This window comes from Camelus ferus, chromosome 9 (assembly GCF_009834535.1).
Source record: "Camelus ferus isolate YT-003-E chromosome 9, BCGSAC_Cfer_1.0, whole genome shotgun sequence".
Lineage (NCBI taxonomy): Eukaryota > Metazoa > Chordata > Mammalia > Artiodactyla > Camelidae > Camelus > Camelus ferus.
In genome coordinates, this window is record NC_045704.1 from 36,560,567 (window position 1) to 36,588,161 (window position 27,595).

The window sequence follows — 27,595 nt, forward strand, 5'->3', positions numbered from 1 at the left end:
AGTGAGTGGACTGCAACAATGAAGCGATGGACTTTCTCCCGTCACTCCCTTCAACCTTGTGCCATCAAATCTCCTTTCTCCATCCAGTGACACAGGTGAGGCAGATAGCATAGGTTCCTGTCCCCTTTCAGTTATGAGAGCAGCCTTGTTTGGTCATGGCTTTTTGGGTCCAGGTCTAAAGGTCCAGTGCAGGTCTAACCCCAGGCCCACATCTGAGCTTTCTCGCCCCACAGTCTCCTCCCTCCTGTCCCGGCTGCTCTGGGGGCAGGAGGGGTGGGGTGTGCACAGGCTGAGGAGGGAAAGAGGCACGGTCTCTGGAGTGGGACTGGATGGGTGTGAAGCACCTTGGTGGGCAGGGACGGAGTGGCAGTGATGTGACAGGCACGAGTGTGGGATCTTTGAGGACCTGCAAGGACCTCAGCATGTGGGAACCCCTTGCACCCTCCCTTTCTCCCAACCCCTCCTCTGCTTCTCCCATTGGCCTCTGCCTCCACCTTTCTCCCGGTGGCTGGCTTCTCTTATGCCCCAACCCCTGAGGACAGAGGACAAATGGTCCCCACAGTGTCCCGATTGGGCAGCTCACTGGGATCAGAGCCAGCTCCCCTCTCATGCACCTCTCAGTCTCTGCGAGACAGTCCCTCAGATCCCATCACTTGGCTAGACCTGAGGGGGCACCTTCCCCCATCCTCAAGGAGAGAAGGAAAGGACCCAGTCCCCTCCCCCAGGCAGGTAGCACTCCCCTCAAATTCTCCCACTTCAAAGAACACTCTTGAACACCCAGTTTCTATTTTCAAGGCCAACTCAGGTAGTGGGGGCAGGGTCCCTGGTTGGATTCTGTCCTCTGTGACAGGCCCTGCATGGGCCACCCAATGGCTCCGTGGTGCTCCTTGACCCTGAAGGTTCTTAACATGTGCTTCTCTGGGCTGTGGGACTTCGGACAACAGGACCACTATTCCCACCAGAACATGGCCAGGGTTGTGTCTGGAGACATCCTTTTCACTTGGGAAATGGATTGGAATAGCCAGGGGGGTGGATGCTGGCTGGGCCTGGCCAGAGGACTGGAGGCTTTGTGCCTGGAGGCAGGAGTCCACCTGGAGCCCTTTGGATAAGCTAGGGGTGGGAGGGGCAGAAGAGGAAGATATAGTTCTGTTTTCCCTGGAATTTGGGGAAATTCCCAGTGTTCTAAGTGGCTCCAAGCCAGTCCCTGGCCCCTGTGGGGCCCAGATAAGGTGGCCCCACTCTGGCCCTGATTGACCTCCCCTTGCCACTTTCCCAGCCCCTGTCCTGGCTTCCTAGGTGTGCTGTGCACTCTGGGTCCCAGTGTGCAGCTCTCTAGGCCCTCCTTCACAAACAGGCACCTGTGAGCCCCTCTGAGGGCCCAGGTGCCAGGACGGGTCTCCAGTGGTGGGCCTAGTAGGTCCTAGTTCACAAAGCCCTTGTCCACCATCTTGCCTCTCTGTGGCCTGTGGCTGGGAGGGAGGAGGGGCAGGCCCAGTGGTTCCCATCTGCCCTCCCAGCCTTCCCTGCAGAGGAAGAGCCTGGGGCTCCAGGCCAGATTTCCATCTGCTGCCCACACCCCATGAGTGACCCTGACATTCCCTCCTCAACCTTCCCAAGGCCCAGAGGGCCTAGCAGGAGGCTGAGTCCTGTCCAGACACAGTAGGGGAGGAAGGGGAAATAGAGGCCATCGGGGCTGAGCGGGTCCCCAAGGTGGAGCAGGGCAAGCAGATGCTGATGACCATGTACATCCCTGGCGGCGTGCCCTCCACATTCTGACCTCGCAGTGGCCATAGGACCATGCCAAGGGCCCTGACCTCATCCGCATGGCTTCCCTGGGGCCACCAGATTTGGGGCCTGAGTCATCAGCCCTTCCCCTTCCCGCGTACTGCATCCCGTATGTGTTTGCTACCCCCACTTCCCACCTGGGCCACTTATGACCAGCCGGACGATGACGACAATAATTTCACAGAACTGATAATCATAAAATGATAGTAATAATAATGGCCAGGCCCACTTACTGAGCAATTCCACAGGCATCATCTCATGAGTTCACCCCCTGCCTTGTGAGAAACTTGTAGCAGCAGACAGCTCACACAAGCTCCTGCAGCCAGGAAGTGGCTGGGATGGACGTCAGCCCAGGCCTGACCAACCCGCAGGGCCCATGCTCCTGTCCCCTGCCATCCTGCCTCTCCTGTTATTCAGTCTGGTGGTGGGGGTGGTGGGTAGTGTGTGGCGCTGGGACATTCAGGCCTGGCTCCTCTGCTTCCCAGGCCCCCAGCCGGCATGGACTTGAGCCTGGTTTTGTTCAAATCATAGGCATGAATGAGGGACTGTGAATGCCCTCCACAGCTTCGTCCTCATCCCTATAGCCAGGCTGTGTGCCTGGCATGTCACGGGTCTCCTCAAACCCTGACACAGCCCTAGGAGGCAGCCCCATTGCTGTATCCGCTTTACAGAGGAGGAAACTAAGGCTCAGAGAGGCCCCCAGCTTGTGAAAGGAGCATCTGAGGTAAGTGTGCCTGACTCCAAAGCCTGAGCTTATCACCACTCCCCAGGACCCTGCTGGACCCCAGCCCCACAGCGCCCACCCAGATGAGGCCCTGGGAGTAGCACCCCTGGGTGGGTTCAGCAGCTTCTGCTGAGTCTGGCCCCCTCTACATCTGGTCACGGGTGGGGTGAGGCTAGAATACTGCCCAGTTCCCCACACTCACCTTTCACAACCCAACTGTTGGTGCCATGGAGCAAGAAGGGCGAGAAAGAGGCCACAGGAAGCAGCGACACTGTGGAGGGGAAGGAGGGGCGGGGAGAGGAGGCCGGCTCAGCAGAACCTATGACCAGAGGGCCGCACAGCTGCAGGGCCAGTGTCGACAAGCTGGCAAGTCAAGGATGGTGACGCCCAGGGCCCTGGCCGTCCTGCTTCTCCTGCACTTGGCCTCAGGTGAGCAGCTGGTTCCCTACCCCCTGCTGCCAAGCCTGGGAGACCCAGGCACAGAGACAGGGAAGGGTAGGGAGTGGGGGTGTCCAGAGCATGTCCTCTGAGGAGCCCACCCTGACAGCCTTAGCACCTTCCCTGACCTCTGGGTCAGTCCTGCTGTCCTGATAAAATGTGATCAGCACTGGGTCTCGGGTCCCCTTTGCTTCCCCACAACGCCCTGGAGGTGGGGTGCATGGAGAACGCTCCCCCACCCTGTACCTCAGGCTGTGGCTCACTCACAGGCCTGGCTCTGGGTCATGGATGGGCCCCAGATAAGCTCTTCTTCAGCTGGCCTCTGGGCCCCCAGAGAAGGGGCTAGGGACCTTCTGGAGGCTCCCTGCAACACCTCCACCTGCCCCCCTGCCACGCGGGCTCCCCCTCCCTGTCCCCACAATGCCCTGCCTCACCCCTGCCGTCTTCAGTCACTCAAGCCAAGAACAGGACTCTCCCTGACCCTTCACTCTCGGCCATGCATGTGCCCATGTGGTGGTTTTCCAGGGCAGCTTGAGGACCCCAGGCCTTGGCCTTGCCTCCTCTCCGGGGAAAGCTGTTCCCCACCCTGGCCCACCTGGCCAGCTCTCATTTATCCTTCTGGGCCACTGGGTGTGCTGCCATTGGCGATGCTCCCCTCAGGCAGAGGTTGGTGCTCCCTCTGTGCTGCTCCCATCTCCGTGCCTTGAGTGCTCCTCCTGTTTTGCTCTTGATTCTGTGAGAAACTTTCATGCCTGTCCCCCACCCCCACCCCCACCCCCTGTGTATGAGTTCAGCAGGGAGTTGTGTGGCTTTAGGCACATGAATCAACCTTTTTGGCCTTCAGAGTACCCAATTCCCTTCAAATGTTGGGAGACTCAGGGAAACAAAGTTCAATCTAAGGCTCAAAAAGGCATGACAACCGGCAGTGCCGTCCTGGCAGCGCAGGGAGGGCCTGGGCGCGCAGGCCACCCGGCAGCCCTTGGTGGATTAATGAGCTTCACTACCAAGGGTGGCTCTCGGCCAGTCTCGGTGGGCGTCACAGGGACCTTGGTCCTTCACAAAACTTCAGATTCTCTGGTTGGGCCTTCAAGGCCTCCCCGTGTGATGGAGTTTATCCTATGGTGACATGGGTTCTCTGGTTCAGGCATTTGAATGGCGTGAGGAGCCCTGAGAGGTTTCTAGCTAGAGGTGAGTCTCCTTCCTATGTGGGCATTTTTGGGTAGTTGCTGTGCATTCGTTTGCTCATTCATTCATTCGTTCGTTCCAGAAGCACTGCTGGGACTCTCTATGCAGTATCAGGCCCTGTGCTGGTACCATGTGGTCTCTGCCCTCAAGGGGCTCACAGTCTAGTGCAGTGACAGGGGTTCTTCAAAGGAGTCCAGGGCGTGGTGGGGGCCCAGCAGGAGGCAGACACACTTTTCAATAAAGGGACACTTTACAAGGGACACACCAGGACTATCAGCAGGGAGAAGAGGCTGTGGCTAGTGGCAGAGAGAAGCAGGCCACCGGTGTTGAGTGGTAGTGACGGTAGGACGCCCTGCCCTCCTACTGCCCTCTGCCCTCTGGTCCACTCCCCATGTGAACCCAGATGGAGGTGGTCCTTGGAGTCCACCCCCGGGGCAGAGCAGGATGGAGACGTGCAGGGCGGGCCTGGAGGGGCAGAGGGGCACCATCCCGCACCTAGGGCTGGTTCAGGCTCTCCCCGTCTAGACTAGGTGCTGCTTCTAACATCTTCTGAAAGTACTGCAAATAAGATATTTCATAATCTCTGCACCAGGTACTTGCCAAGATCTTCACATATGCAAGGTCCCTGAAATTTCATGGCAGGCCGGGAGGGAGACTGTTTATAACCACAGAGTGCCCCCTGCACCCAGCGCCTGTCTGTAGCCCCCTCAGGCACGCAGAGGGCTAGGATTATAGAGTGGTACCTCCCCTCCAGCTGACAATTTCCTTCCCTCCTCTTCCTCTCTGCCCTTCTCCTCTCTCTTTTTCGTCCTTCCCTCTTCTCTCTTGTCCTCCTTTGTTTAAAAAGCAAACATGCCCCGTATTATATACATGCTCATCTATCAGATGCTTTTCCCATTAAACAATGTATCCTGAATATCTTTACAATCTAACAGAAAATTAAAACATTGTCACCTATAGATCTGATGTGACACATAAAATCCAATCAAGAATGTTCCTTTTTTCCCTACATTTACTCTAACTTTGGTCTGCCATAATCTTCACCATGTATTTCATTAAAATTGAACTAGTTTCATCTACTGTGAAAATAATATTGCACATGATTTTTAAAAAATCAAACACTGGGGAAGGGTGTGAAAAAATGAAAATGTCTCCCTGCCCACCCCCCCCCCCAGCACATCCCAGAGGTAGCCCCCCTCCACCCCCCGTTCCTGGTGTGCCAGTTGGAAACATAAAGGGGCAGATTGTCAATGACTCCCCACCCATAAAGGATATGACAAAGTAGCTCATGGAAAAAGACATATAAATTGATGCTCAAACTCCTTCTTAAATTAAAATGAAATTCAATTTTACCCCTCAGACTGGTAAAGATTTGAAACTCTGATAAAGTCTAGGACTATAAGCATGTGGGTAAGTAGTCATTCTTGCCCCCACTTATGGTGCAAGTGTAAATCGGGGTAGCCCCTTTAAGAAGGAACTTTGATGATACCTAGCAATTTTTAAAAGCTTGTACATTTTGATGCAGAGATTCCAAGGATAGGAATGTTTTCTATGAATTCTTAACATAAGCTGACGAAGACGCAGGCAGCATTATTCAAAATAGTAAAAACAAGCAAAATAAACCCCTAAATGTCCATTGACAGGGGACCAATTGAAAAGTATTGCAACACCCATATACTGGAATAGTAGCAAATACATAAAGAATGAGATGGATTCACATGTGCTGCTGCGGAAAGCTCTTCAAGATGTATTGCTAAGGGGTCCCATTCATGTAAATTTTGTAATGATTTACATAAAAATACTTGCATATGCATAGCAATTTCCTGGAAAGTTGTGCAATAAATCATTATAGACAGTGAGCTCTGGAGTGTGACCTGAGAGCCGCAGGGACTTTTACTTTTTACTTTATGTCCTCATGTACAGTTTAATTTTTTTAAAAAAACTCTGCGTATGTATTACTTTTGTTGAGAGATAAATATGTAGACACATCCATCCATCCAACATAAATACAGGAGTATTCACACAGTTTTACAATGCAATTCTCACCTCCCGGAAAAAATAATCCTGGCTCTTTGAACACCTACAATGAGCTATGTCTTTAATGCATATGAGTTCTAATCTTCCCCACAACTATTTTTTTTAATAACTTTCTTTTTTTTTTAAATTTTATTTATTTTGGGGGGGAGGTAGTTAGGTTTACTTATGTATGTATGTATTTTTTAGAGGAGGTACTGAGGATTGAACTCAGGACCTCATGCATGCTAAGCATGTGCCCTACCATTTGAGAAATACCCTCCCCTCTTCTTCCGCAACTTGCAAGAAAGGTATTACCAGCCCCATTTATCAGAGAGTTTTAAGTAACCAACCTGAGTCACACAGTTAGTAAGTGACCCAAAGCTTCCACTCCAACCCCTGTACCAGGTAAAAGGAGTCATGAAAGCTAATCTCTAGACCTGGAGCCTCCAACTAGCTGGTGACCTTGCTCAGTTGCTACGCTCCAGGGAGCCTCACTTTGTCGTATTCTCGACCCACTCGAGGAGGTAGCCTTGATGATTGTACTGGGAATGTGGGAGAATGAGGCAAACTAAAACAGACTGTGTCGTAGTGTTATACCATGAGCCACAGTTGCAAGGGTTTGGAAAGTCTGATGTGGTACAACTGCAAAAAGCCAGGCAGACTTCCTGGAGAAGGCACTAAAAGGGACCTGCACTAAAATGAAACCTTTTATCTACATAGCCATGTGCCAAGCCTTTTGTACACTCTCCCCAAAGCATCCCACTGGCCCTGTGAGATGGGGGGAAGTATCTCCTTTCACGTGGGAAACCGAGGTCTGGGGAGTGTATGAGTCCAGCTCAAGTTCACAGTTAGTGTGGGTGGATGGAGCTGGGGATCTAGCCACACCACCAGACTCTAGAGCCTGAGCTCCTTCCCCACTACTCCTACTCTTTTGGCCCCTCCCCATGCAGCCCATTCACTTTCTGCATCCCTCCCTTAGGTGAGAAAAGATCCACAATCAGACATGAAATGCCACGAAATGTCTGCCAGGGGCGAATCAATAAAAACCGGTATGATGACTTCAGCCTTAAGGACACTGCTAAGTGCTTCCCAAAATGTACACAGTCGGGGAATGAATCCTGTAATCTGCGAAACTTGCAGAGGTAAAGGGCCCTCTGGACTGGAGAAGGGATGTGGGGCTCTGGCAGGGATGGGGTAGGGAGGCTGTTAGGAAGGGATAGCCCCAGAAAGTGCCGCTCTCATCTCACCCTTCCACCTTGTTTGACACCAGTGTTCCCCCTGACCCACCCACTGACCCTGTGGTCCAGGGGATGCAGACATGGGCTCAAATGATGATTTCCCTGGAGTGTGATCACACGTAAGGTGAACAAGATGCCACGTTAGCTCAAAGGAGGGAAATCTGCTGAGGCTTCACAGAGGGGGTCACCCATGAAAGGGCTTTGAAGGCTGCATAGGAGATCTCCAGTTGGATTCAAGCAATGTTAGGGGATACAGTCAGCAGAACTTCAGGGAGTACTGAGGGAGAACTATAGTGATTTGAACTGTGAAAGAATAAAGTGCTGGGGCTGGAGGCAACAATGGAGAGATGGGGTGGGGGGGAGATGGGACTGGAAATATAAATGTGAAGGGTTGTGTAAGCTATAGCAATGCAGGAGGGACATGATATATTTTAAATAGGGGAAGAGCATAGTCAACTTTGAGTTTTAGAAAGGTTGCTCAGGCTTCAGGAAAGGATACGAGGGTGATGTTGTGGCCGGAGAGGTGAGCAGGTAGGATGCAATGGTCTGGGTAAGAGTGAAGGCTGAACCACCACCACCAACTGGCACTGTGCACCTGGATAGGAGGAACAGAGATGCTGTGAGACGTAGAATCAATGAAATTGAGAGACTGATAAGACCAAGAAACCAAGAGATATTGGATCGAGGGAGAAGAAATGGTTTAGATTGTTTACATCTCCATGAATGATCTCCAAAAATATCTTTCTCCCCTCCTCTCCCTGCCAATCACTGCTCTTTTGGGATATTCAGAAAGGCTCATAGTTGGCACTCAATACATAGTTGTTGGGAAAAATGAGTGAAAACTTTACAATCCCAGACTTGGTATTAGGACAGCAAGTTGACTGAGCAGCATAATTTCAGTGGCCTGAAAATGCTTCCATCCCGACCTGAGCTCCAAGCAGCTGATCAGGAGGCTCCTCTTTGTGCTGCCTTACAGTGAGCAGAAGCACCTTGGCAAGAGTAGGGGCTCTGAGATGTGGAGGATGTAGACTCAGTTTCCAAAGCTATCACTTAACCAAGTTATCTCCTTTATCTTTACCATCCTATGAGGTAGGTCCTGTTATCAACCCATTTTTCAGACAAGAGAACTCCCATAGTTAAATAACTTGCCCACAGTTACCCAGCAGGTAAGCAGCAAAGTCAAACATGAACCTAGGTCTGAAGGGCAGTAGGTGGGGGTGTACTGGTGACTGCAAGTGCTCAAAAATGCAATCAGACTTTGGCCAGGTTAACTTTCTGTGTCCTCATCTGTAAAATGAGGCTGAAATAACACCTGACTTGTGGAAATGTTGTAAGGATTAAATACATAATTCAGACATGGTAGCTGTTATCATTGTCCGACCAGCAATGTCATTTTACTACTGTTCCAAAGCCTCTGGTCTTGATCTCTCTCCTATACCTTCCTCCTGGGTGGTTGTTGAAATTAAAGGAAATAGTGCAAGGAAGACTTATTAACAAATAGTAGGAACTTGATAAATTTGAGTGTTCTTTATTTTAATGACTTCTTCTGATTATAAAAGCAATTTATACTCCTCATGATAAATTTAGAAAGTGGTTTTAGAGAGGAAAATGGAAAATTCTCCTTCTTACTATCCAGAGATAATCATTATTTTCACACTGGTATATTTCTTTATATATAATTTAGATAGACGGATAGATATGGATCAATATAGGTATAGATAGATTGTATAACTCATTTATCCATTCTACCATGCTAATGGGTATTTGAGTGGTCTCCAGTCTCTGGCTCATACAAAAAGTGTTGCTATTAATATTCTTGTTCATGTATTTTGGTGAGCATATGTATTTCTATAAGGTATATTCCTAGGAGTGGAATTGGTGGGTCATAGGATCGGCATGTGATTAGCTTTAATAGAAACTACCTAACAGTTTTCTAAAGTTCTTGAATGAAATTTCACTCCCACAGTGTATGATAGTTCTAGTTGCTTCACATCCTTGTCAGCACTTGGTATTGTCTGCTTTTTCATTTTAGCCATTCTGGCAGGTTTGTACTGTATCATATGGTGATTTTAATTATATGTCCTTGATGACCCTTGAAGTTTAACACCTTTCATATGTTTATTGAACATTTTGATATCCTCATTATTAAATACCCTTTTTAGTCTTTGGCTTGCTGTTATATGGGGTTGTTTGGATTTTTCTTAGTGATTTTTAGAGGTTCTTTACATATTCTGTATACATGTCTTTGCAAATAGATACTCATGAATACATTCTTTCTCATTGTGTGTTACCACTTTATTCTCTTAGTGCTGTCTTTTGATTAAAGACATATTCTCAATTTTAATGCAGTGTAGATTTTTACTTTATAGTTAATGCTTTGGGGTCTTATTTAAGAAATTTTTGCCTACCCCAGGATCACAAAGATACTCTTCTGTGTTTCCTTCTCAAAGATTTATTGCTTTCTCTTTCACGTTTGTCTCTATGATTCACTAAAAAGAAGGAAAAAGACTGTGGAAACCTCTACAGAGTTTTTGGCTTAGCTAGTGCCTCTCCAACCACAGAGTCTCAGAATCCCGAAAAATGTCTGGAGGAGAAAACAGCTGTACATTTGAGACCCTTCGAGTACCCAGGTTTATTTCTTCACCCTCCTCACACCAACACCACCACTAAGACCCCCAAATGCTCTGCTTGTACTTGACAAAGCACTCTTGTGCCTGTTTGCCATCCAAACCTGGCTACAGTCAACCATTGATCTGCTCATCACTCTATAGGTTTGCCTCTTCTGGGCATTTTATATAAATGGAACCATACAACATGTTGTCCTTTGAGTTTGGCTTCCTTCACTTAGCATATTTTTAAGGTTCATTCATATTGTGACTAGCAGAGCATTTTTTTGTGTGACCAGCAGTGACTTCTTATCCAGACGGAGCTCAAACTCTCAGCCTTTTGTCCATGCTTAGAATGAGCACATGTCCCTGGGGGAAAAAAAAAATCAACTGCAGATTTTCAGCTCATTTCTCTATGACTCTCCCTCTGCAGAATTTTAGCCCCTCTAGTCCTCACTGTTTCAGCAGTTCTCTGATGCCTTTAAACAAATTATTTCTGTATTATATCTAGCTTTTCTATTTGTCCTCAGTAAGAGCATTGATCTACCACAAACAACTCTACCCTACTCAGAAGCAGAAGTCCAAAGCCTGAACTTTTTTCTAAGAATAGCTATTTTGAGGTATACTATATATGACAACAAGATGCATACATCTTAACTGTACCACTTAATAAATTTTGCATATTTACATATGCATATTTTAACCACCACCTATATCAAGCTATAAAAGTTTTCTAGACTCCCAATCAATAGCACCCCATCATGATAACCATTATCCTAACTTCTGTAACAAAGTATTAGTTATACCTGTTCTCAAACTTCGTATAAATAGACTCGTTCAGTGCATGCTCTTTTGTGTCGGGCTTCTTTCCTTCATTCATATGCCTGAGATTCATCTGTTTCTTGTTTATTTGTTTATGTAGCAATAGTTTGTCCTCATTTTTACCATATAGAATCAACATACTGCTGTTTAGTATCTCTTCTACTGTCGAGCATTTCCGTTGTTTCTGGTTTGAGGCTGTCTCAGTCAGTTCGGGCTGCTGTAACTAGTACCATTGACCAGCTGGCTTAAAAACACAGAAATTTGATGTTTGGGGGTTACATTCATATTTTAGCATGTATCAATAGTTTGTTCTTTTTTATTATTGAGTAATATTCCATTGTATGTACATACTACATGTTTATTCATTCACCAATTGATGAACATTTGTATTGTTTCCAGTTTGGGGTTCTTATGAGTAATGCTGCCATGAACATTTAAATTCAAGTCTTTGTAGATGTATGTTTTCATTTCTTTTCGGTAAATACCTGGGAATGGAATTGCTGCAATATATGGTAAGTATGTTTAGCTTTATAAAAATTGCCAAACTGTTTCTCAAGGTGGCCATATCATTTGCTTTCCCACCAGCAGTGTAAAAAGGCTGTAGTTTTAATATATTTTTGCAATATTATCAGTATTTTTGGTTATAGCCATTCCACTGAGTGTAGGTGATATTTTAATGTGGTTTTAATTTGCGTTTCACAAATGACTAATGATGTTGAGCACATTTTCATGTGCTTGTTAGGCATTTGTATGTTTTCTTTGGTGAAATGACTATTCAAATTTTCCCCTTTTTAAAAATTTGGTTTGTTTTCTTATTATTGAGTTTTAAGAATTCTTTATGTAGTCTGGATACAAGTCCTCTGTCAGATGTATGATTTGCAAATATGCATTTTTCCCCCAGTTTATGTCTTGCCTTTTCATTTTCTTAATGATATTTTTTGACAATTAAAAGCATTTAATTTAGATAAAATCCAATTTAAATTTAAAGCTTATCAAAGAAATGTTCATCTAGCTCAAGGTTACAAAATTTTTCTTCTAAGTTTTCTTCTACAAATGTGTGGTTTTAGCTTTATAATTAGGTCAAGCATTTGGAGCTCATTTGTTGGGCACAGTGTGAGGTAAATGTCTAACTTTATATTATTACTGTTATTTTGCATTTGGATAGCTAGTTATTTTGGAACTATTTGTTAAAAAGATTATGTGTTCTCCACTGAATTGCATTTGGGAGGGCATTCCATTGAAGGGCTAAATGCAAGCTCCTGGAATGTCTTCTTCCCATTGAGATAGTTAACCAGAAATAAAATAACATCCTTGGGGGGAAATGTAGAGATTAATGCCACCACGAAAGGCTTGAAAGACAGGGGTGGTGGTGATACCTATCAGAACTCCATTTAAGTCACCAAAAGTCAGGTGGATCTTGGAGAATGACTGTGGACTATCATAAACTTGATCAGGTGGTGAGTTCAATTGCAGCTGCTGTCCCAGCTGAGTATGTTTACTCAAATAAATCAATGCAGCCCCTTGCAATTGGTAAACAACTATTATATGGCTAAGGCTTTTTTCTCCCTACCAACTTTCAAAGACTGCCAGAAGCAGTTTGCTTTTACTTGGCAGAGCCAGCAGTGTATGGCCAGGGCTTTCCTCAGGGCTATGTCTATCTCATCTTTGTCATAACATAGTTCACAGAGACCTCATTAATCTTGACATTCTACAAAAGCATCACTCGAGTCCACTATATTAACAAGATTATGCTCATTAGATCTGATGAGCAGAAAGTAGCAAGTAGTGAAGATGCCTTAGGAAGACATACGTGAACTAGAGGGCGGGAGATAAACCCCATGAGAATTGAGGGTCCCATCACCTCAGTGAATTTCTTGGACATTCGGAGGCCTGGAGAACATCAAGATATCCCCTCCAAGGTAAAAGCCAAGTTGTTGATCACTTACAATGAAAAAACAGGCACAATGTGGAAAAATATGTATCATGCAAATATGAACCAAAAGCTATCTGAGTAGCTACATTCATATCAGACAAAGAAAATGATCTTTAAATGGGTGTCAACTTTGTAATTAAAAAATCAACTGTACATCTATACTTTAGACTTACTGAATATATGTTACTTTTCACAACTAAAATAATTATTTAAAGTGCTCTGAGTACCAGATGAGGAAATCTTCCCTCAAGAAAGTAAATTCCTGGGCTGTTTTGTAGGGTCAAGGAATTTTTTTAAGGACATGAAGTGAGCTATGTGTATTGTGAAATACAATTCACTATTTTTTTTTTGTTACAATAAAAATCACAATACTTCTTTGTTTAGATTTTTTTTTAAAGATAAATAAAAGCTAGTATCAGTTGGTATAGCTCAATAAATGGGTTTGGACAGTCTCATCCCACTGTTTCTGGCTGGATGTTGACCCATCCAAGCTCATTTGCACATATTTGCATGGTTACTTTTTATATTGTACAACTATTTTTTCTGTGGTTTCCTTGGGGGTTTATTTCTTGGGAACTGTGACTGTTCAAAAATGGTGTCAAAACAAAAGCCTCACTTTTGTTTCCCTGGCAAGGCCCCCACAGCTTCTCCTTTCCAACAACCTTGACCTGGCTCTGTCTGCTCATGTTCACCATTGCTACCTCAGCCCTGTTCAAAATTGCTTTTAAAAGATGGACAACATGTCTTAGGACCCCAGGCTTAGGAAAAAGAACTCTGGTCATGGAGAAGTTTCAGTACCATGGAGAGCACAGGGGCAGGGATGAAGGTGGGAGAGGGGACTTGCCTCATCCTAGGTTTTTAGCTGATGGCAAGCGGGCTTCTGTAAAATAAATGACAATTAAATTTGTATTCTATGTGTTTCCAACACCAGCTCAGTTCCTGTAAGTCAGTTTGCATGCAACTCAGTCTTCAGTATTCAGTTATCACTCAGTTAAGTGTGACTTAGCCCTCACACTACACAATGATCATCTCATAGTTTAGAGTACTCAGAAGAATTTCTCCAAAGAAGATTTACACAGACCAACAAGCACATGAAAAGATACTTAACATCATTATTCACTAGAGAAATGCAAACTAAAACAGCAATGAGATACCACTTCACATCCGCTAGGATGGCTTCATTGCAAACAAGCAAACGAAACAGTGAAAAATATCAAGTGTTGGCAAGGATCTGGAGAAATTAAAACCCTCAGACATTGGTGGTGGGAATATAAAATGGTGCAGCTGCTATGGAAAACAGTTTAGCAGTTCCTCAAGGGATTTTTTTAAAACATTTTTTTATTGAGTTATAGTCATTTTACAATGTTCTGTCAAATTCCAGTATAGAGCATAATTTTTCAGTTATACATGAACATACATATATTCATTGTCACTTTTTTTTTTTGCTGTGAGCTACCACAAGATCTTGTATATATTTCCCTGTGCTATACAGTGTAATCTTGTTTATCTATTCTATATATGCCTGTCAGTATCTACAAACTTTAAACTCCCAGTCTTCCCACCTCCCTCCCCCTTGGCAACCAAAAGTTTGTATTCTATGTCTATGAGTCTGTTTCTGTTTTATATTTATGTTCTTCTTTTTTTTTTAGATTCCACATATGAGCGATCTCATATGGTATTTTTCTTTCTCTTTCTGGCTTACTTCACTTAGAATGACATTCTCCAGAAACATCCATGTTGCTGCAAATGGCATTATGTTGTCATTTTTTATGGCTGAATAGCATTCCATTGTATAAATGTACCACGTCTTCTTTATCCAGTCATCTGTTGATGGACATTCAGGCTTTTTCCATGTCTTGGCTATTGTAAATAGTGTTGCTATGAACATTGGAGTGCAGGTGTGTTTTTGAAGTAGGATTCCTTCTGGATATATGCCCAGGAGCAGGATTACTGGGTCATATGGTAAGTCTATTCCTAGTCTTTTGAGGAATCTCCATACTGTTTTCCACAGTGGCTGCACCAAACTGCATTCCCACTAGCAGTGTAGGAGGGTTCCCTTTTCTCCACAGCCTCTCCAGCATTTGTCATTTGTGGGCTTTTGAATGATGGCCATTCTGACTGGTGTGAGGTGATACCTCATGGTAGTTTTGATTTGATTTCTCTGATAATTAGTGATATTGGGCATTTTTCATGAGCCTATTGATCTTTGTATTTCTTCCTTGGAGAATTGCTTGTTTAGTTCTTCTGCTTATTTTTGGATTTGTTTGTTTTTTTCTTATTAAGTTGTATGAGCTGCTTATATATTCTGGAGATCAAGCCTTTGTCGGTTTCATTTGCAAAAATTTTCTCCCATTCCATAGGTTATCGTTTTGTTTTCCTTATGGTTTCCTTTGCTGTGCAGAAGCTTGTGAGTTTAATTAGGTCCTATTTGTTTACTCTTGCTTTTATTTCTATTGCTTGGGTAGACTGCCCTAGGAGAACATTTTTGAGATGTATGTGAGATGTTTGCCTATATTTTCTTCTAGGAGGTTTATTATATCTTGTCTTATGTTTAAGTCTTTGATCCATTTTGAGTTTATTTTTGTGTATGGTGTAAGGGAGTGTTCTAGCTTCACTGATTTACATGCTGCTGTCCAGTTTTCCCAACACCATTTGCTGAAGAGACTGTCTTTATTCCATTGTATATTCTTGCCTCTTTTGTCAAAGATTAGTTGACCAAAAGTTTGTGGGTTCATTTCTGGGCTCTCTATTCTGTTCCATTGGTCCATATGGCTGTTTTTGTACCAATACCATGCTGTTTTGATTACTGTAGCTCTATATAATTGTCTGAAGTCTGGGAAAGTTATTCCTCCAGCCTCTTTCTTTTTCTTCAGTAATGTTTTGGCAATACTAGGTCTTTTGTGGTTCCATGTAAATTTTATTATGATTTGTTCTAGTTCTGTGAAATATGTCCTGGTTAATTGGATAGGGATTGCATTAAATCTGTAGATTGCCTTGGGCAGTGTGACCATTTTAACAATGTTGGTTCTTCCAATCCAGGAGCATGGGATATCTTTCCATTTTTTTTTTTAAATCTTCTTTAATTTCCTCAATCAGTAGTTCCTCAAGAAATTAAACACAGAATTAGCCTATGACTCAGCAATTCTACTGCTAGGCATATACCCAAAAGAGTTGAAAATAAATCTTCAAACAAAAGCTTCCACGTGAATACAAGCAGCCCTTTTAACAATAGCCAAAAAGAGGAAACAAGTCAAATGCCCATCAATATCCATCAATGGATAAGTGTATAAACAAGATGCAGTATTGCACACAAAGGAATATTATTCATCCATAAAAAGGAGTGAGATACTTATACACGCTGCAACACAGATAAACCTTGAAAATGTGCTAAGTGAAAGAAGCCAGACACAAAAGACCAGATATATAATTCCATTTATATGAAATATCCAGAATAGGCAGATTGATAGATTAGTGGCTGCCAGGGACTGGGAGGAGAGGAAATGCTTAATGGGTTCAGGGTTTCCTTCTGAGGTGATGGAAATATTCTGGAACTAGATAACCATGATGGCTACACACATTGTGAACGTACTTCATGCCACTGAATTGCACACTTTAAAATGGTAAGTTTTATATTGTATGTATTTTGTTACAAGAAAAGATAAACACATAAAATACACAGAGGGGACACTGGCTGGAATCTCTCAGAACCAGCATGAATGGCTCCTGTGCCACCCCTCTTCTCCTGCAGTGACCCCAGGGTCTTTCCTGTGATATTCTGGGTCACCTCTCCTACACCAAGAGCCTGATGATGGCTGTCCATGGCATGGCTCCTCCTGTCATCCAGGTGGGGGTCCAGGTAAGTGGGTAACTCAGCCTGTGAGACCCTATCTTGTCTGATCCTGGCCCTTTGTAGATACTGGCTGAACTTTGAGATCCATCTGGTGGAGGAAAGTCAAACAGAAACAGTGAATATGTCTTTTTTGAATGCTCTTGTCAAGAACATCAGCACGGACATCTCGGAAGACCTGCACTTCTCTTTGACCCCCTCTCAGGTGAAGGGTTCTCCCATCCCCATTGTCTGGTTCTGGCCCTACTTCCTCAGGCACATTCTTCTGGTCTGTGTTTGGTGCCTGTCAACCCTCATCCTTCCCATGTCTTGTTGGGAACAGGCCACTTGGCTAATGGGTGCTAGTGAGTTTACTGGATAAGTGGGTCCTGGTAACAGATTATCCAGGGTGCTAGGATGAGACACTTCGAAGCTCAGTGAATCAAAGGAGACTGAGTTCTAGCCCTGGACCTCCCACCACCTCACTAGGTGTCCTCCTTCTCCCTCTCTGTGCCTCTGACTCCGCATCTGTAAAATTAGCTCAAAGGCTACTCCAAAGTCTGAGGTTCCCATGAGCTCTTCCACCCAGGGGATGCTTTAGAGACCAGGTAAACACATACTTAGAGGTAATGCAAAAGGCCAAGAGGTAGAGTCTGGGTTTACACTGGTCTGGATTCAAATCCCAGCTCTGCCTCTTACCAGCTGTTGTGATCTTGGGCAAATTACTTAACTTTTCTGAGCCTTGGTTTCTCTATCTGTAAAATGGGGAACACTTTCAAGGTTATCAGAGGAAGCAAATGAGATAATTCACAGGGACTGCTTGGTGCAGCGAGGGCACAGCCTCCCTTAAGGAGTAAAGCTGGTGGTGGAAATTCGGGCAACAGGCAAGTTGCTGTCATCAAGGGACTTAGGTCTGCCTAGAGAAGGGGAGATGGAAGACAGATGGGGCCTTTCTCAGCCCTTTATCTTGTCACCCAAGCAGCTGAGCCCTCCACGTGGGGTGTGCATTGGCCTCCGAAATCACACATGTGTCTTTTTCACAAGGGTTTGGACTAAGAAGCAGAAAATTGGGGCCCTCAGCTACAACTCTTAGGTCCCCCTTTTCCAATGCCCATGGGATGCTTTTGAGGCAGAACCAGGTGGGACCCAGGTCAACCGTGAGGTAGGAGGATGAACAAAACGTGTTTGGCAACTACTAGTGAAATTTATTTTAATATTTTGACATTCTTAGCTTTTAGAAAATGTGTTGTTGGGCGGAGGAGGCTATCACACTCAGTGCGAATTCTTGTGTTCTCCCTCTTTGCCCTCGCTATCTCCCTTCCTGATGGCCTTACATTTTCCATTTTTTCTTGAGTCAGAAGCCAGACGCTGTCACTACAGCCCTATGTGAGCACAGCGAGGGTCAGGACCCCAGCCGACCCTCCCTCACACTCGCAAATGAGCCTGTCCAGGTGTCACCCCTTCACAACCCGCTTTCAGCCTGACAGGTGGCCACACAGGTGCCTTGCTAACTCCATTCTTCATATTGGGAAAACAGAGGCTCCACGAGGGCCATCACTTGGCCAGGGGATCACAGCCTGGACAGAGCAGAGCTTAGACTGTGCCCCCAGATTTCCCACCTCAGTGCTAACATCGTCGGTGCTGCCCATCCCCACAGTGTGCCTCAGTTTCCCCTCCCCCTCCCCCGGGGAGTGGCAGGAACTTTTGCTGGGGGCTGGGATCTTGGGTAAAGATGAGAGGGCTGGGTCTGTGGTTGCAGATTCCGATGCAGGTGACGGAGGAGGAGCACCAGCATCCTGACAGAGTCCGGCTGCCCAGGAGCCTTTTTGCATCCCTGCAGGGCCGGGGGCCGATGGTCCGGTTGGCCATAACTGTCTTAGACGTCGGTTCGGGGAATCTCTTCAAGGTGAGAAGAGGCCTAACGGTGACTCTGAGGTTCAGTGCTCGGTCCACCAGGCCAGGCTTGGGGATGGAGGAGGTGATTTTGGAGAGTGTTCCTAAAGCAGCCCGTGGTCACACCAGCCCCCTGTCTCTAGAGTCTGTGGACTGCAGGCTCACACTGATTATACACACTCAGCAATTCAGACCCCCACACCAGTGCCCTTGGGCTTGCATGTGTATCCTGTGTGTCCATGTCCCCTGTGTGTCCTTGTGCGTGCACAAACATGCATACCCTTTCTTATTCCGGGTGCACACGTTATCACGTGTGTGCTGGTGTGACCATGTTCACACAAGCAAGTATGCCCAGATCCTTGCAAATGTGTACTGGGTGTGTGTCCCCAGAGGTGTGTCCCCACTCACATGGGGCCATGTATAGCCCTGAGTGTCGGTGTGGGCAGGTGCTCACCTACATGTAGGCACCCACTGCCCTCCATTTCGCAGCTGATCTTTCTTCTAACCATGTGCTCCTCCAGTTAAGAGGGCAGAGGAGCCCCAGAGGCTAGCAACGAGAGCCATCAGGTACATGGTTTTGTGGGTAGTTGTCCTGTAGTGTAAGGGCTGCCCTGGCCTAGCCTGAGTGGGAGACTACGGGGAGCAGCAGGAAGAAGGTCGCTCATGACCCCTCACCCCTCTAGTCCTCTGGCCCCAGACTTGGCCCTCCAAGCAAGGGCCACGATTCTTAGAGGCTCCCGGGAGCCCCCACCAGGGTTGGGTTGGGCCAGCCCCTTGTGCAGCCTGGCCTCCCCACATCCCTCTACAGGGTCCCCGGATCAATCTGGAGGACGGCAGCCGCGTGTTGAACAGTCGCCTGGTGGGCTTGAGTTTGGGTCATATACCTGTCGCTGGCCTGGCTGACCCTTTGGAAATCACCTTCTCCCACCAGCATCAGCCTCCTGTGAGTTGCCCGCTCAGGCCTGGCAGTTACTGAGAAGCAGACACACACGAGTCTCTGCAGCCCCAACCCTTCCACATCCACCCGGGGGAAGCCCACTGATCCATGGGTGGGTAACATAAGTGCCCGCAGACATCCGACTCTCCACCCACAGCCCATATCTAGCCACACCCACACGCTGACCCGGGATACATTAAAGCTTCGCGTTCCTGTGTGACCACTGGCTGAGCCTTGCCTTCTACCTAATGCACACAGGTGCTGAGACACGGAGCATGCTGTCCTCTCCCCCTCCCCTCCCCACTCTCCTCTCCCTTCTCCCAACCTCCCCTCCCTCTCCCCTGACTCCCACTCTCTGGTTTCAGAACATGACCCTCACCTGTGTATTCTGGGATGTGACTAAAGGTAGGGCCTGGAGGACCTTCTCCGGGTAAGATGAGGGGAAGGTATGGGTTCCTTAGGGGACAGGACTCCAACTGCAGGGTCCCTCCCCTCGTTCTTTCCTCTCTGGCCCCCTCTCTTCTGTTTCCTTCCCCTCCCCTCCCCTCCCCTACAACCCATTCCCTCTCCTATGCTCCCCTCCCCTCCTCCCCAGGGTCAACAGGAGACTGGTCTTCCAAGGGCTGCTCCACAGAGCGCGGAGTCAACAGAACTGTCTGCCACTGTGACCACCTGACTTTCTTCGCCCTGCTGCTGGTAACGGCCCACCTGCCCCGATCCCAGCAGTTCTGGAGGTGCCAAGGCTCCCGGCCCAGGGAGGGGGCCGCCTGGCAGGGACCAGGGACTTTGGGGTATGTGGGCCTGGCCTCCAACTGATGGGGCCCTTGTTCCGGATGATCACCCACAGAGGCCGGTTTTGGACCAGGCCACCGTGAAGGCCCTCACACTCATTTCCCAGGCTGGCTGTGGGACCTCCATGATCTTCCTGGCCTTCACCATTGTCCTGTACGCCTTCCTGAGGTAGGTCACCCCTGTCCCCACCCCGCATCTCCCTCCTGCCCTCAAGGGCAGCAGCCAGGAAGGGTAGTAACCACAAAACAGTGCTGCTGGTGCAGCCTTATACTGATATTTTCTCCAAACCTCAATTTCCTCATCTGTAAAATGGGATTGGAGGCTGGAATGTGCCTGGGCTATTTTAGTTACAAGTGGCAGAAACTCAGATTGGTTTAAACATAATAGAGAATGTGTGGTCCGTGCAATTGAAAAACCCAAAAATTTCGGGCGTGGTTGGATCCAGGGGCTCAAAAGATGTCCTTAGGACTTAGTGTCCCTCTGCCTCTCACAACTTTGTTTTCCCCTTTGTCGGTCATGCCAGGTAACTTCTCCACCCTCAGGGGCTTTGGGGAGCCCCAGGCTTGCATCGCAGCCTCTTAGCTGCCTAGACAGCTAATATTCTAAACTAAGCCCCAGAACTGAGGTCTCTAAATTTTTTTAAAATTTTGAAATAATTATAGACTAATAGGAAGCTGCAAAAATAGTACCTAGAATCCTAGGGCTCCTGCATCCCGTCTCCCCAGCGCTGACATTTGCTGCAACTGCAGTGCGGGAGAAAAGCAGGAGGCTGGCATTGGTACAGCGCTGCTGACGAGAACACAGAGCTCGTTCCATTTTCACCATTTTCCACACGCATTCAGCTGTGTGTGTACGTGTGTGTGTGTGTGTGTGTGTGTGCATGTTCACACACGCACACAGGACTGGCTATATCTTTTGTAGGGCCCAGTCCAAAATGAATATATGTGGCCCTTTGTTCAAACATTATTAAGAATTTCAAGATGGCGACAACAGAGCATTAAAACAAGCACTGAGCCCTTCTGAGTGCAGGGCCCTGTAGAGGTCACACACCCCAGGAAGCAAGCTGGCCGTGTGTGTGTGTGCGCGTGAGCGCGCGTGTGTGTGCACACGCGCAGTTCCATGCAGTTTTATCCCATGGATACCAGAGTCGGGTCTAACGAACACAACGTGCCCCTGGCTGAACAGGCCACTGTGGTTAAGGTGTGACTCACATTTGCTGGCCAAGCCAGGTCATGTGTCTGCTCTTGGGGTTGAGCTAACACAAGGGCTAACTGCACCCAAACTGCAAGTCTGAGTGTGGGGAAAGGTGCTCCTCGGGGAAACCTGGGGCTGTTTCTGGAAGAAGGAGGAGTGGGTGCAGGACAGGCAGAAACTGCTGCAGCCCGTGCCCAGGCTCTCTCAGGCCCTGGCCATAGCTGAGGGACCCACAGGAGCTGCCAGCCTGGAGGAGACTGTGGAAGTGGCCCTATGCTTGGCCTGCCTGTTCCCCAGCCTCCTTGCCCATGACAAACCTGAAGCAGCCCTTGGTCTCCTGACTCCCAGCCCAGGGCCCTCCTACTGCCCTTCTCCACATGCTGGCACCGTCTGGCCCTGGGCTGCAGCCCCCACCAGCCCCACCCACTCCATCTCAGACTGAATCGTGAGTGTAAGTGGTATCACCCCAGCCACCACCCCCAAGCCCTGGCCTAGGACACTGCCTCCATTCCCAACACGCTGAGCGTGACCTGTCAGCGGGCTGCACTGCTGGACCCTGTGAGCTGGGCTTGGAGCTCCAGAAGGAATTGTCACCAACTCCCAAGGGTGGGGCCTGGCATCTCAGGTGAGGTGGACATTATCCCCCCCCAACCCCGCACTTCAGTCAGCCCTGAGCAGCAATCCCTCCAGTGAGAGCCCTTTGGGATCTGATTTTCTAGGAAGTCAGAGTGAAAACTCCACAGAGAGGGAAGTGAGCCCTGGGCTGGGAGCCTGGAGCCCCTGCCCAGCTCTGTGACTCTGTGTCCCTGTCCCTCTCAGAGCCTCACCCTCCCTACTGCGTCCTGGGCCTTGTGCATCCGTCCCCTGTCTGTCCACTCACTCAGCCAATACACCTTGCTGAGCCAGGCCCAAGGTCACAGCACAGGGAGAGGCAGCAACAAGGGGAGGGTGGAGAGTTACATTGCACTGCTGGGAAACTTCCAAATTAGCTTGGGATAAGCGGCATTCAGTGACAGCCTTTCCAGACGAAACACCCAAGGGGAATTTGGAAGGTGCAGCAGGGAAAGGCATTAAGAGCAGAGGGGAGACCGTGGGCAAAGTCTGGGAGGTGTGGAGAAGCAGAATGCTTTCAGGGAATCGCAAGTTACACAGTTTGGCTCAAGCATGAAGTCAAAGGATGAGGCCAGCGGGATCCAGAATCCACAGGGCCCTGAGGGTCACAAGAGGGCTCCTGGACTTGAACCAGAGGGGGCTCACACCCTGGCTGCCGGCAGTGGTGGAACAGAGGAGGCTGGATGAAGAGGCCTGGGTGTTCCTTGCAACCTCTCACTGGCCTTCCTTGCTCCAGATTCTCCCGGCAGAGATTCAAGTCTGAAGATGCCCCTAAGATCCACGTGGCCCTGAGTGTCAGTTTGTTTCTCCTGAACCTGGCTTTTTTCATCAATGTGGGGAACGGCTTGAGGGGGTCCGATGCCGCCTGCTGGGTCCGGGGAGCCGTCTTCCACTACTTCCTGCTCTGTGCCTTCACCTGGATGGGCCTGGAAACCTTCCACCTTTACCTGCTTGTCATCAAGGTCTTTAACACCTACTTTGGCCGCTACTTCCTGAAGCTGAGCTTTTTGGGCTGGGGTAGGTGCCGCCTGGACTGGCAGAGGGGCTGGCTGGCCCTGGGAGGGGCAGGAAGGGGGCCAGCCTAGCGAGGAGAGGCAGCTCCCTCTCTGATGGGCTCAGAGGTCAAGAGATGCACAGCTGGAGGGGGTTTGGAGGAGGACATGCCAAGGAGCCCCAGCAATGCCACACCTCCTCCCCACCTCTGCCCCCAGGCCTGCCTGCCCTAATAGTCATTGGCACCGGGAGCGCCAACAGCTATGGCCCCTACACCATCCGTGACAAGGAAAACAGAACCACACTGGAGCTGTGAGTAGCCGCTGTGGGAGCAGGGGTGATATCAGGGCCCTGGGGATGCAGATCAGGGCCAGAGGGAGGTGAGGAGAGGAGGGAATCCTGGGAAGAGACAAGTAAGTCAAGGCAGAGGATCCTCAGCTCCAGCTGGCTCATAGCCCAGAGGGGTAAACTGAGGCCTGGAGAGAGGAAGTACAATGAGAGAGGTGAGGGAAGGAGAGAGCACTGGGACAGGAACCTGGGTCACCACCAGCCCAACTGACACCTTTGGGCAAATTTTAAAAGGTACCCTCCATCCCTCTGACCTACCAAGCCAGGTTCTCAGCCTGGTGAGTGGAAGGCGAGCTGGATTTCAGCCCCCACCTGCCCCCACATGCCCCTCCAGCCAGGTGCCCTTGTGCTGGGCACAACCTGTCCCATATTTGCAGCAGCTCTGGTTCTATCCAGAGCTGAGTTGCCTCTGAGTTGCTATATGACTGTGGACAAGCCCATCACCTCCCAGAGCCTGGGTCTCCTCATCTGTAGAACAGGAGGCTGATCCACAAGTTCATTTGGGCCTTTCACTCCTGCAGGGCAGGGAGCAGTGGGGCTGAGCTGAGCCTCTCCCTGGGTGCCTGCACAGGCTCTGTGCTAAGATGGGCTGGTGAGGCCTTGGTCCTGTCCCCAGAGCCTCAACTGCAGAGGCTGTAGGAGCTGGGTGGGTAACATAAGTGCCTGCAGCAGCCTGGGTGGGGACAGCAGCAGACTGGCAGTCACATGCCAGTCTAAAGGGCAGCTGATTACTGTCCCTCAGGAGGATGTGTGGTTTTATCAGAGAAGCAGAAATCTAGATGTTTATTCCACCTTTTAAAGGGCGGTCATTCATTCAATTTTTTTTTAACAACATAATGTGGGGCAAAGGAAACATGTCTTTGGGACCAAATTGGCCCTTCTGTGCTCACTGTTCTAAAGAGACAGTAGCCTGGAGCCTCGGGACAGCTCCTTCCCCGAGATAGATGGACAGAGGCTGGGGAAGCCATCTTCTTGGTCAGAGAAGGTCAGGCACGGGACGCTGCCGGAGCTGGCTCTCAGGGTACTCCTTCCAGCCCCAACTGCCATCCACCTCCTCCAGCTGCTGGTTCCGTGAGGACACTGCCATCTCTGCCCTCTACGTCACCGTCCACGGCTATTTCTTCATCATCTTCCTCTTCAGTGCTGTGATCCTGGCCCTGGTGGCCTGGAAGATCTTCACCCTGTCAAGCGCCACAGCGGGCAAGGAGAGAGGGCAGACCTGGAAGGGGGTCCTCACCCTGCTGGGCCTCTCGAGCCTGACGGGTGTGACGTGGGGGCTGGCCATCCTCACACCCCTGGGCTTGCCCACCACCTATGTCTTTGCGCTGTTCACCTCTCTGCAAGGTGAGGCTCCTGGGCCAGGGAGGTGGTGGGCTGCCTCGTCTGTGCCAGGGGGTGTTGCGGGGAGGGGTCAGTGGCAAGAAACAGGATTCCAGTCAGGCCAGCTCAGATCAAAGGTACTGATTTTAAATCTCCAGGGCTCTCCCAAGGACCCCACGGCAGGTAGGCTGGCTGACCTCATGAGAGCTGGTACCGGGCTCAGGAAAAGCCACCAAAACCAAAGCAGATACTTTCTCCATCTTTTTCTTTGGAGTCACATGTAGTGTCTCACCTTCCTCTCTCTATGGAAACTTCTTCATTCTTCTCTCTGCTGGCCCATTTCCTACCCATGGCCCAATATGGCCCCCTCATCCCTATGTGACCTTCCAAGTCTAGTGAACAACCACCACCTGGTTCAGTCTCTTCTACGTTCCTAGGAGAGTCAAGGATCTGATTGGGCCATCTTGGGTCAGGTGTCCATCTCTGGTCCAATCAGCTGTGACCAGGAGGGCAGTGCCATATGATGTGATGGCCACATGACATGACAGTCTCAAAGGAACTGTGGAGGCAGGAAGGAAATGATTAGTGGAGAAAATGATTTGATACGTTTGCTCCCTTCCCCCACAGGGTCCTTCCTGTGATACCCAGCAAAGGGGCAGATGCCCAGGGTGTGTGGGGGACATGGTTTCCCTGCCTGCACCTGTCCTCTTTGCTCCTCACACACCTGCTTCATACACGCAACTTAAAGAAGCATCACAGCCCGACTGTGAGGGAAACATCCAAAAAGGGGAATGACCAGTGTGTGCTTTGATTTGGTCTCATCCTGTTCCGGAGCAGTCATTAGGAACCCAGGGGCCCTAGACCCAGCGGGCACAAGCCCACAGAACAGGGCTGGCTCCCAGTGCTTCATGAGACTGTATGACATCATGACTGGCAGCACTGGGGACAGGAAGACCTGGGTTCAAATCCCACCTCCACTCACCACCCCAGCAAGTCACTAAGCAACTCTGATCCAGTCTTCTGTACAGTTGGGATAATTCCAGTATCTTTCTCACCAGATTTCACGATGAATAACTGAAATAGCGTGTGTGGGGGACACAGTAGGCTTTCAATATATGGGAACTATGTTAATGACAAGGGGAATCATTATTATTAGGCAAACGGAGACTGTCCCCAGATGAAGAAACATGAGTCCACATCTGAAAGGTCCCAGGGCTTAAGGCTTGGGGAGAGATGCACCTTGAAGCCGCAGATTAGAACATTATTGTTTCAGAGGCTACCCGTAATAGTTAAGTCTGAATAATTCACCACACTGAGTTTTCTCAACTGAATGTGAGCTACTCGGTACTTCTGTCTTCCTCCCAAACACAACAGAGCCCTCAATCCACTTTAACTGCCTTTGAACTCTTCTCAATATCTTTCATTGTTGTGTAGGTTTTAGTTTAAATTTCTTTCAAAGACATAAAGTTTTTTTACTTTTCTATCAATTTCTATACTTACTACAACTCTTAAACTTCGCACCTTCCTTCTTCTTCTTGCTGACGAACATTCTGTAATAATCCTTTATAAGAGGGACAGTGGTAGTTGTTTTGTACGTATGAAAATTCCTTTATTTTGTTCTTTCTTTTCTGTGATAGAAGAATGTAGAGATTTTATTTCAGGGACTGTGGTCTTTATTCCCAAGAGACCTATTTGGTTCTTTTACAGTTGTAGGTTTCATTTGTTTTTTTTTTTTTTTTTTTTTTTGGCCTGATTTTTCTATAAATTCTTGAACGTTTATAGTGGAGCTATTTCTCCTCTGGGCAGCTGCCAGCCCAGGCCCCACCCTAGTCTCACCGAGCCCCTCTCCTCCCTGACAGGTATCTTCATCTTCTGCTGGTTTATTGTTCTCTACTTCCCAAGCCGGAGCACCACGACCTCGACTTCTGGCACTGCCCGAGTTGACCAAGCCCACACCATGTCTCAAGCCTAGGGGGCTGCCAGGTGGCCAGGTGGGGCTGGCCCTGTGCTCTGGACTCAGCTCTGACTTGCTGTGTGACCTCGGGGCTCCCTGCCTCCTTCTGGGCCTCAGTGTCCTCCTCTGTACAGTGTGACTGGGGAACGAAGGGATGGGAACAAAGGGGGACCACGTGGCCTCAAAGGTCTTATCCAGATACACCTATGGATCTGAAAATTCACAAATCCAGGATGGCATGAGTCTAAAGTCCCCATAATCCTGAGACCCCCGCCGGGACAGAGCAACACCCTCACCCCGCCCCCACACCCACAGCCTGCCTTCAGAGCAAAGCAGTCTATCTCTGCGTCACCATCTTCTGGTCTCAGAAAGAGCCTGAGCCCAAATAAGGAAGTCTGTCATTGGCCCAGCTTCCTGAAGTAGCCCCCAGCCGCTCCCCTTCTTCCTTCCCCTTCACTGCCCTACCTCTACTCCACCCTCTGGCTGCCTGTACCTGAGGGGGCATTCAGGCAGCCGTCACCGCCTCAGGTACCGGGGCAGTCGTTGCCTACAGGTTTGTTTGGGAGGCAGTTGGTCCTCCCATCCAGCCTTTCCCTGGTCTTGGCCACTCCCATCAGGGCCCATCCTCATGGAAGAGCCTCCACTGTCCTGGGGGCTGCCCTGGGGCACCAAATTTCAAAGAATGCCACTTACTCAGTGGGTGGTATACCTCAAGCAGGCCCTCTAGTCCCCACTGTGACTGCCCCCTGGGTGGCCTGCCCTCCGAGCTGCTGTCCCAGTGGGGGGAGGACAGACGGTTCGGGCTCCGTGTATCTGAGGGTGAGGAGCCAGTGCAGGGGGGCTGAGCTGAGCAGAGAGAGGGTGGGTGTTTCTTCTGGAATCTGAGATTCTATAGAACAGGGTTGCGGGGCACTTTGACAGCCTTCCTCACCGGTTCAGCCCAGCCCGAGGCCCTGAATAAATATTTGTTGGCCAGCTA

At 48.6% G+C, this 27,595-nt stretch overlaps 1 protein-coding gene across 4 annotated transcripts; it reads left to right on the forward strand.

The window, feature by feature from the left end:
• The first annotated feature begins 62 nt into the window (after positions 1-62).
• On the forward strand, positions 63-27,595 carry ADGRG3 (adhesion G protein-coupled receptor G3). 4 transcript variants are annotated; one of them, XM_032486410.1, is made up of 13 exons: positions 63-95; positions 2,317-2,509; positions 7,128-7,290; positions 16,661-16,799; positions 18,333-18,479; positions 19,275-19,409; positions 19,769-19,808; positions 19,999-20,099; positions 20,251-20,363; positions 22,738-23,018; positions 23,213-23,306; positions 24,403-24,686; positions 26,522-27,595. In XM_032486410.1, exons 3-13 carry the CDS (start codon positions 7,157-7,159, stop codon positions 26,632-26,634), a joined length of 1,581 nt encoding a protein of 526 aa, XP_032342301.1. In that variant the 5' UTR covers positions 63-95; positions 2,317-2,509; positions 7,128-7,156; the 3' UTR covers positions 26,635-27,595. The 4 variants fall into 4 exon arrangements, with proteins under 4 accessions (XP_032342301.1, XP_014410576.1, XP_032342300.1 ...); XM_014555090.2 differs by lacking the exon at positions 63-95 and having other exon boundaries at positions 2,256-2,509; XM_032486409.1 differs by lacking the exons at positions 63-95; positions 2,317-2,509 and adding an exon at positions 2,768-2,938.